At 31.3% G+C, this 10,564-nt stretch overlaps 2 protein-coding genes across 3 annotated transcripts; one reads left to right on the forward strand and one right to left on the reverse strand.

Moving 5' to 3' along the window:
• Window positions 1-208: 208 nt before the first annotated feature.
• On the reverse strand, window positions 209-10,537 carry LOC146532751 (calcium uptake protein 1 homolog, mitochondrial-like). 2 transcript variants are annotated; one of them, XM_085196842.1, is made up of 10 exons: window positions 10,056-10,537; window positions 9,720-9,846; window positions 8,852-9,011; window positions 8,215-8,252; window positions 6,757-6,871; window positions 3,824-3,984; window positions 3,315-3,450; window positions 3,078-3,183; window positions 2,473-2,690; window positions 209-2,079 (listed from the first exon to the last, which is right to left on the reverse strand). In XM_085196842.1, the coding sequence occupies exons 1-10, from the start codon at window positions 10,286-10,288 to the stop codon at window positions 1,925-1,927; spliced, it is 1,449 nt and encodes a 482-aa protein (XP_085052968.1). In that variant the 5' UTR covers window positions 10,289-10,537; the 3' UTR covers window positions 209-1,924. The 2 variants fall into 2 exon arrangements, with proteins under 2 accessions (XP_085052968.1, XP_085052967.1); XM_085196841.1 differs by lacking the exon at window positions 8,852-9,011 and adding an exon at window positions 9,234-9,393 and having other exon boundaries at window positions 10,056-10,534.
• LOC146532752 (carbohydrate sulfotransferase 11-like) lies at window positions 4,929-6,511 on the forward strand. Its single transcript, XM_085196852.1, has 3 exons — window positions 4,929-5,325; window positions 5,443-5,692; window positions 5,805-6,511. Exons 1-3 carry the CDS (start codon window positions 5,125-5,127, stop codon window positions 6,485-6,487), a joined length of 1,134 nt encoding a protein of 377 aa, XP_085052978.1. The 5' UTR covers window positions 4,929-5,124; the 3' UTR covers window positions 6,488-6,511.
• Window positions 10,538-10,564: the final 27 nt, after the last annotated feature.

Consider the following 10,564-nt stretch of genomic DNA (forward strand, 5'->3'; position numbering starts at 1 on the left):
CGTTGTTTGTAGGTTCGTTGCTCCCGTTACTCTTACGAGTTACGTTTTTAGGTTATGAGATTTGTCAAAGAATGTATGCTTAATTAAAATTACATCCTCTTTATTCGGAAGATGAATTTGAGACTAATATTGCTTATAACCTCGATTACAAAAATAACATTGGCAACCCACATATCGTCTTAAAGATATAGGGAATAATTAAAACTACTTTATGTAAATCATAATTTCATTTATTTGTGCTTTTGAAATGTATAAACGTCAATAGAATTATTAGTACAAAACAAAACATTTAATTTTATTTCTATAAAATCAAAAACAGATCGAAATTTCTTAACAAATAAACATAGTAGCGATAATTTGAACATTTATTAAAACGACACAGATCAAATACTTTTATACTATCCGAAAATGTCAATTGTATATTAATAATAAAATAAATATACTTCAATTTGTTAAAAATTATCAACAAAAACAAATAATTATGACACAAACATGTAATTAAAAAACATTAGAAGTTAGAACAAACTGTAAGTGATTATTATTTCTTCAAAATGTACTTAATTAATATATATTTTTTAGATTTAATATATTTTTAAAACGTAGCAGTTCCATAGCAGTTTCAATTACTTTTATAAATATTATTATACTGATAAACTATGGTAGCTTTACTTAACTAGCTAATAATATTTGGTTGTACCTATGGTGGTCGTTACAATATCTACACTAATTCCATAGAATTAGTATTAAAATCTTCAGCTTCATAAAGCTGAAGATTTGTTTGGTTGAACGCGCTAATCTGGAGAACTAGTTGTTATAATTGAAATATTATTTTTGTTGGCAAGTCAATAATGGAGGAAGGCTATAATAAACTACTTTAACTACACACAATTATCTTGAGCACTCAGAATGTTTGAACACAATTCCTAGTTATTTCGCGAGCGAAGCCGAGCGAAGGTAAAAGCTAGTAAATAATAAATTTGAATTATATGTTATTATAATTAATATTATTTTTGTGAACAGTGACTTTTAAATTGTAAACCTTATATATAATAGCGAATTAATCGGACAATATTTCTGATTTAGTTATCGTTATTGTAATGTGTATGATAATGAGTGTTAAACGTCTATCCATAAATAAAAGAACATTTATTTTTTATCTATTGCCGACGTGGCATTGCACTCTGACTGTAAACGGGTCGTGGTCGTGGGTTTGATTTATTGTTTGTCACTTCCTTGCTTTGGTAAGAAGATAAAATTGGGCAGAACTTGGGGAACAGTGTTTTATAAAATAGCATTCAATATAAAGTTTCCCCAAAAACCAATACAAATTTAATAACTAAATATTGACTAATCTAATTAGTGGAGGTTAAATACAAATATTTGGTAAATTAAAAAACGTCGAAAGAAACTATTGGCATATACGAAATTAATTTAAGCTGTTCGATCTTTGGAGAAGTTGATAACTTACGTATAATTCAAATTAGCAAATATTATTAATATGTTAATGACCATATATATGTTTTTATATTACCCGTTATACAGTTGTATATTTAAATATTTAAAACCACAATAACTCTTACATTAAAAAAATAATACAATAATGACTCTGAAGAACTTCAGTAACTTTTATAAGTTATATTTTATAAGCTAAAATGGCAAGACTATTTTTTCCTCGACTACATGTATATAAATCAATTAAGTTTAATACGTTTTTACTTATTTAAATGGTTTTTTAATATAATGTTAAACGAAGCCATATAATATAAATCTTTTACGATCAGAAACGTAATATCTTTTCTTTTATATTTTCATTACTTAATGAATTTATATACACTAAAATTCAATATATCAAATAATACTTTTAAATAGTTCAAGCTTTTTTAAGATTTGTAGCCGAGTGTTGTTTTTTATTAACATTTGACTTTCAAAAATCTAGTAGCGCAGGTTTGGTGTCTCTAGCACATTTGATCAATGAGTACATTAGTTTAACAAATCCTGTATCTTTAGGCTTTTCTAATCCGCGGAGCAATCTGTTCTTCATTACTGCTACAAACTCTCGGTTACTTAGCTGACCGTCCACTGAAAATTGATTATGTAAGTGTGATAAGGGTATTATTTTTTGACGTGATAAGTGATATAATCTTATAAATCGATAAGCACACACGAAAAAAGCGTGACTTATTGTCACGATCCACGAGCCGAACGTGCGAGCGAGAGCGCGGAACAAACGATAGAGAGGCACGGTCGGCCTTAGCGTTTGGCATGTGATGCGTCTATCCATTGGATGTTATTTGTAATTAAATAGCATATTGTAATCTGCATAATTTAAGTAAAAAAATGTTTGAATTAACGAGTGCATAAATATTTTAATTTATCGAAAAGTTGTGATTTTCAATTAACTCTTCAGTGACAATAATTCAATTAATAAAAGTATGTAATGTTTAATTCTTTATAAGTTATAGTAATACTCACTGTTTTCATCAAATATAGTAAATACGACGTTAATAAGGTGCGGGTGCAGGTCGACGTGCGCCACGGTGCGCGCCACGTGGCGCAGCGTGGGCTGGTCGATGGAGGCGCCCGCGATGTGGTAGAACGTGAGCGCCGTGTCCACGTCGTTGATGTTGTTCAGCAGGTGGAAGAACTTCAGGTAGTCGTCCTTGGTTATACCTACGCCGTGGTCGCGGAACCTAACGCACATATTTATTTATTATTTATTTAACACATTATCACTCCAATAATACATATAAATACATCAAAGTTTAGTATAGGTTGTATAATTTTCATGTACAGGCTGTATTATCGCCACAGGAGATCGATCTCATTCAGGCAATCCCTATTATAGTACATAGCAAAAAAGGATCAAATGATGCATGAATATTGACTAGGTCATATATATGTATGTATGTATAAAAAATATTTAAAAAAATAGTGTTTAGTGCAATAGTATGCACATGCAGGAATAATAAAAATAAAAAAAATATTTTTTATTTATGTAAGCCTGACCATTATTCATATTTTTTTATTCATGTAACAAGTGCCTAGGAAATATTACATAAATAAATAACATGTCTCACATTTTTTTAACGCGTTTAAGCATCCTCGCCTTCTTCTTAGCGGGGTATCCCGCGTACGCAAGGAGCAACTCGGCAAAGTCTGCTTCAGTGATGCGACCATTTTCATCTATAATAAGAAAAATATAAATAATTAAATTATCTGTAATGTTAAGTATTTATACTACGTACATATATAAGAAGATTAAATTACTTGCAAAGTTAAATGCCCCCTACATTTTTCCCATACAGTTAGCTTACCCGGTTGTTTTCTCTGGAATTCGAGGGACAGGATTTCTTTTTGAAGTTGTTGTTGAAAGTCTAAAAACTTTTCAATGGTAAGCTTCTCATTGAGCTTAGGTCCGAAGAAATAGGTGGTAAGAGCGGAGTTGATTCCCTGAAATAAAAGAAACACATTTATAACACAATGAGCGCACAATAATAATATTTTTATTTATTTTTTATTGTATTTATTAGAAAATTTACTAATGTGAAATGACAGCTTAGGTTTAAAAATCTCTGTAATTCCAACAGCTATAAGTAGTAGGAAGGTGACATGTGAATAACTCTTTTAAGTGTTGTTCACACCTAAAAGAGTTATTATTATACAGTACATAGTCTTTACTAAAAAAAAGACATATAAAACTATTTTTGTAGTTGTTATTAAAAAAATTCTTTGGCACGAATAACTAATGAATAATAAACTATATTTACTTTAAATCAGCTTATTATTTTCTCAAATTAATAATAACTAAGAATAAAATTTGTACCTTAAAAGTGTTGCCAGTATTAGCGTGATCTCTATGTCTAGAACCAATGCTGCTTTGTTGTCTTATGAGCGCGGCGACCTTTTCAAACTCCTCACAGTCCACATCACCATCACCGTTGAGATCGAACATGCGGAATGCGATTTCAAAATGACGACACGATGCTGCAAATTACAATATTTCTTTAGCTAGCGGCGCATCCTCCACATAGCAGGATAGACAATGGAGAAACTCAATTTTGTCTTCTTACCACAGTGACAAAATAAAAATAATTCACTCCATAAAAATAATTAATAGAACCCACTATCGTCGCGTTTACATTCAGACGTTGCGCCATGACGCCCCCAAATATAATTATATTTCACATAGATATAAAAAAATGACCAAATAAAATACATTTACTGTTTAATTAACATTATTTGTTAAGAGACACTATCGCCACTTTATTTATTTTACTTAATAACAGCTTCACTATGTTTGCCGCATGGCAGGGTAGGCGGAGGGAATCGTGTTATTTTTCCGAAACATTGCGAGTTGAGTAGCGGAACTAACGCCAAGGCTTATCTAACAGCGGAAAAATAAAAATAATTTAAATAATCATTCCCTCGAGTGCCAATAAAATCAACAGCCATTGCGTTTACCGCCATGACGGCCTTTTTTTGTCTTTGTCATCATTTATAGTTCATGTTTTTAAAATTTTTGAAGTGTTATTCTACACTTAGAAACGAAAAATACTTTTTAGAAAAGGTCTTAACTACATAAACTTTTTAGAAAATGGGTTTTCAATCCGCGCTTCTTGGAAACCGTCCAAGTGCCCTGACCACTAAGCCATACATTCTCATCAAGCTACTTCAAAATTCTTATATGCTTGTTACAACTCATTTATGTCGTTAGCATCTCTATACGGAGATATTTACAAAAACCTAAGTATGGAGTAGCACTTTAAATATGTTAAAAATATTTAGTAAATCGCATTCTCTCATGCCAAATGATAATTCTTAGTAATTATCTTTGGGTAGTGGAAATTTGTAAATACTATATTTTATATTCAAATGTTTTGTGCACTTGAGATATAAGTGCAGGCGGGAGGTGGGGGACACGAAATCATTAACTTCGCTCATGCTCCGTGAAAGGATGCTGCGTTACTCGCTCGCACAGTGAATTAAATACGCACATCAGTACACAGTAGTTGGAAAAAAAATGTGTTTGTGACCAATTTATCCTAAATTCTCATCTCTTTGTGATAAAGTTTCGGATTTTTTATAATTCTTCGGCAAAATTTCAGTATTATATGATGAAATACAATGATATTCTCTATGAAACGTTTCCGTTCGCGGATCAAAACAAAGGCATTTCCTTATTTACGTTGCGGTGCGAAAACTGCTACATTTCTCTTTTGGGCAACTCTGTACGTAGTTGTTATGAAAATGACGATGTTAAAAAACACCTCAAGCACCACAGTGAAGGATTGGTCGATGGTACCTGACAATTATAGCAAGTGGCTGGTAAATAATGCTTTATGTTAAGCTGAAAATATTAACGTGTAAATTGCGATGAAAATAATCGATTCAAATGTTACATATAATGTAGAAAGATCGGGGCAACATTAATTTTAAATATAGTTGCAGGGTCCCGTACTCGGGGAAGATGAATTAGAGGCATCTAATGACGACTGGCTGGAACCCGATAATGAAACTGTCATCGAAATAGAAAAACGTTCGACGCGAGTCCAAGAAGTCTGTCGATTAAGATCACTGTCCACACAGTCAATTAACAGCAAGGAATTTTTTGTGGACTATGCACATAGTCTCGTGTGGTGCAATATTTTTAAAGCAGCCAGTTCTTCGTGGCTGTACAATTTTAATGTTTTAGGTGTGTTTTAATAATATTTAATATCTGCTTATACTATATCTATATAAATCTAGATTTGTAGAATAACTTTTAGTAAAAGCAAATTTTTTTACGTGTATTTTTTAATTTCTAGGTGGTTATGACAAAAAGTTTTTAGCCAAAACTAGGCACACCCCTTTGACGTTAGCTAGACGAAAGTTTCCAAGACCGAGTGAGGAGGAACTTCGAGATACAATAACTACACCTGGGGTCACATCACTGTTGGTGGTCCGAGAACCATTTGTGCGCTTATTATCGGCCTATAGAGATAAGCTTGAAAATTTCACACCTCCCTATTATAAAAAATTGGCGAGAGCAATAGTAGCGGAGCACAGGGAAGCCGCAACAAGTGTCCTTGGTCAAATAAAGACATCTAGTCCAACATTTCACGAGTTCGTAGCTTACTTGATATCTAAATATGAATCGGGCACTATGAGTTTCGACGAGCATTGGGCACCGTACTACAAATTTTGTACGCCTTGTGCTGTTAATTTTAGTGTAATTGCTAAAGTAGAAACGTTGGCGCGAGACTCAGCCTATGTAGTTCACCAATTAGGTCTTGGACATATACTGGGAAGAAAAGTTAGGAACAGGCGAATGCGACTTCGAACAGTCATGAACAAATCGCGTGACGGAAAAAATACATTTGCCCTACTAAAATATTACTTTGGACAATTAAATAAGGAAATGCTTCATAAGTTATTAAACATTTATGGCGTAGATTTTGAAATGTTCGGATATGATTCAAATATTTATAGTGGTTACGTAAGAGAATAAATTAAATTTATTTTGAGTAAAGGTTTCGATTGTTTTTTATTTATATCTCATACTTTTGCAATTGACTCTGTTGTAAGATATTAAGGACGTGCTTGACTATTCACTATGATTGTGATCTCATACTGATTAATATTTGACAAAAAAATAACATTCTTAGTTTTGTAACATAAATTGTAGTAATTAATTTATTTACCTTAAAATGTTTTTTTTTTTAAATAGTTTGTACGTAAGTGAAGATAATTATAACAATAATTGTAAGTAATACTTACTCGACAATACAGTTAGCAAGAATATGTAGTCACTAAATGTGATCAGGCCCGATGAACCAAGCTTGTAAAATATAGAGTCTTCATCCAGGTCCAAGTTAAGCCTTTGGCTAATTGTCTGTGAAAGTTAATAATCCATTTTATAAAAGAGTTAAAAACTAAAATATACTCTAAGCATGACACGGTGGCATTTGTCGAAATAAACAAACAACTAAGTCAGAAATAGTATTTATCTAAAGTTATAAAAACGCAAACTTCTAAATCTAATATGTTGAGCATAGGACATTAGAATTCTATAAATTATATTGGTAGACCTATGGGAATATGTAGGGGCTACCAGAGTACCTACTAATAAAAAGCCAGCTCTTTTACTAAATTTTAAAAAAATATTTGAAAGTGCTACATCAGTTTACTTTAGTCTTGTAAATTATATAAATGGAAAATAAATAGAAGAAACATGCTGAAGTCAGAGACAGCTGTATAGTAAGAGGCGTATGGTTACAATCAATAATAGTTCTAAAAAATCAATATAATAAAGCTACTACTGAAATTGCAAAACTAAAAAAAATTAGAAACGATTCTAATATGTTGGCTGAGGCTTACGCCCCAAAAATTAATAGCTCAGTGGGGTTCGCGTAATTAAAATCTGTGCAAAGATTATAAATATAAACAATAAATATTACAAAATGAAGAGGCGGAAAGACAGTACCTCATCGATGTTCTGAAAAGACAAGAAATTGGTGTAAAGGTGGTGCCGGTGCCATAGAGAGAGAAATATAATTTGATGCAACATATTCACATTTATAAAGCGGTACAGGAGTTGATATTACACATTAAAAAAATATTTTTAAATAACCTCAATAAATGATATCTTAATTTTTACATTTGTTTATTAAGTTGAAAGTAGGACACAATTGAAGTTTTACGCTATTGGTATCTATGTATAATTATGCATGTTACTGGTGTTTACATTTAATGTGTTAATTCCAAAATGTATAATGTGCATGGTCTCGTAATATATATTAAAATATTATAAGTCATTAATTTAACATAGGATCAAAAGATACGTTGAATAATTTTAACAAAAAATCATAATCATAAGAATACGTGGCGATACGTGACACTCAGTTGTTCATTGTAATGATATTAGAGGAAACCAATTTGGCCACGTTGTCATCACACACATAATATACTTGCTACAGATCTTAATAAATATTTATTCACGGATACAGCAGTTTTTGGTATAAAAATTATTCACGGTATTTTTGGCCACACCTCGCATATAAACTGTCTTCTTGCGTCAACCGATTTATCGATCATATCGGTATACGATATTATTAATCGATAGGATAGTATGTATAATAACCCCGAACGTAATTTCTCTATTGATGGTCACAAAAAGTATTAAATATTATTGTTATTAAATATCATTATTCAGTGAACACCAAAATTAATACTCACTTTTGGGTCATATCTTCTATATTGATCTAATCCTAAACCTGAAAGTACATAAAAATATAAATAACCTTAACTTATCAATTAATGATTGCATAATGACATATAGGTTAATACATAACAATATTCATTTAATAAATACAACAAAATAAAAATTATAGCTAGATATATTTAAAAGCCATTTATCTGAGAATGAATTAATATTCAAAAAATAAATCGACAAAGCGCTGTGTTGAGTTCCGTCATTCAACAATGTAATAGGCGGGAGGTGGAAAACTGAGGTTCTAAACAGTAGGTTCCGTCTGCCTACCCTACGAAGAATTAAAAAAAATCTTAGGTACATATTATTCAGCTACACCCTCTATCCCACATGTAGCAGGGTAATGTAAGTATCTAGTGTTCAGACACTCCGCTCCCCACTATCTGCCAAATTCTGAATAAAAAGGCGGAACTCAACGCCGTCTTTGGCCTCGACACCAGAGCGAAGAAATTAATATATTAAAAATTTCATTTCCTTGAATTGAAATCGAACTCACAATCTGTGTATCGATCGACTGGCAGATGAATAACTACCAACCAAACTAAACTAAACCAACCATTTGGTAAAAATTACAAACAGTTTATATCATAAAAATATTTGTACCATCCGGTTGTTTGACACCAGGTGTCATAGACCGTAGGAAATCATCCGGTGTCATAAACACCTCATGTTGATCGTGATGTTGTGCTTGAAGTGTGGCAAAGTATCTAAACACTTTATCTGGAGTTGAATATTGACGCATTCGATTTTCATATTCAATTATCTATCCAGCAGCGTCCAGGGAAAAAGGATTTATTATAATGTGGCAAATTTTGCCAAAAAATAAGTTTCAAGTTGATCTCCTGACCAGGGTAAATATTATATTTAGCATAAATATTTATTTAAAATGTTTTCATTATTCAATATACAATTTATGAATAATGAATACTGAAAACAAAATCTACTGTGTAAGAAGACAGGATTAACAGCAAAATATTTATTATACCATCAGGCTGCTTCATGCCAGGTGTAATAGCTCTTAAAAAATCATCAGGTGTCATATAAACTTCAGTATTTTCTCCATACGTTAACTTAACTGTTGCAAAATATCTAAATATTTTATCAGGAGTTGAATAAGCTCTCATACGATTTTCATATTCTATTATCTGTGACAACCAAAGTAACAGAAATTAATAAGCAAAACAAAATAATCATCTAAAGCAAAAAAAATTAAGGCTGTCTGGACTGTAAAACATATACACAATGGTTGCAGGTGTTGATACCAACTCAGAGAAATTTTCATTTCCTCACTCTAGTAACAAGACAATGCCTGGTCTTGAGTTCTGCCACTTAAAAAAATGGGCAGAAACTCTCAAATAGGTTCACTCTATCTACCCTGCTATATAAGCATACATACAGCAAGAAAAAGAAATGCAAAATAAATGAAACAATTGGACTTTTGAATATGGTTTTGAATTAAATAAAAATGTACCTTTCTATCTCTAAAACCAATTTTCTCTTTTCTATACCTTTTCTTTCTAGTATCAACTTCAGTTTCAGAGTCTGAATCGACAATTTCTTCAGCTGCTGTGATGGATGGGAAAACTTGATTTTTTACCCTAAAACAAATTTTATTTTTATACTCTTAAAACCAAAACTTATAGTGAGGGACTAAGAAAATAAATAAAATATATATTAAGAGACAAGCATAATGTAGTTATTATATGGGGAATACTGAATAAATGAAAAATGAATGATCTCTTTGTGGTCAGCTAATCAGCTAATTACACAAGAATTATTGCTATATTAATTGACAATTATTACTTACCAAATTGTATAAGTTGTGTATGAAACAGTGCCAAACAATAAGGAATATAAAATATATTTGTAGGAATATTCAGAGAGTTTTTCACTGTCATAATTTTTCTTACCACTGTGGAAGTTTATTGTTTTAGTAATAGATGGACCGATAATTTTATTTATTTGTGTATATTTAGGAATTCCTTGCACATAAGATAGTTCTTTAGGTATTCTTAGTAACCGAGAGGAAACTTTATACATATTTAGAATTTTGTCTACTCTTTCTCTCTTTTATTGAAAAGAAAACTTCAATTATCAATTAGCTTTTGTCTACAAATTAAAAAAGTCTATGAACACCACAGAGTTATAAATAATAGGTACGTATATTCTTTTTTATCAGGTTTCACTTTCACTGTTTCAGAATTATTTATAATTATTTGATATTATTTATAAGATCAACAGAACAGACGACAATATGTCAATAGTTCTGTCAATGTCAGTTTTCACTACGGTTGTGTCATTGACATACCACAAAGG

This window comes from Heliconius melpomene, chromosome 13, assembly GCF_056956725.1.
Source record: "Heliconius melpomene rosina isolate 202511_hmr_F chromosome 13, ASM5695672v1, whole genome shotgun sequence".
In the NCBI taxonomy this organism is placed as follows: Eukaryota; Metazoa; Arthropoda; class Insecta; order Lepidoptera; family Nymphalidae; genus Heliconius; species Heliconius melpomene.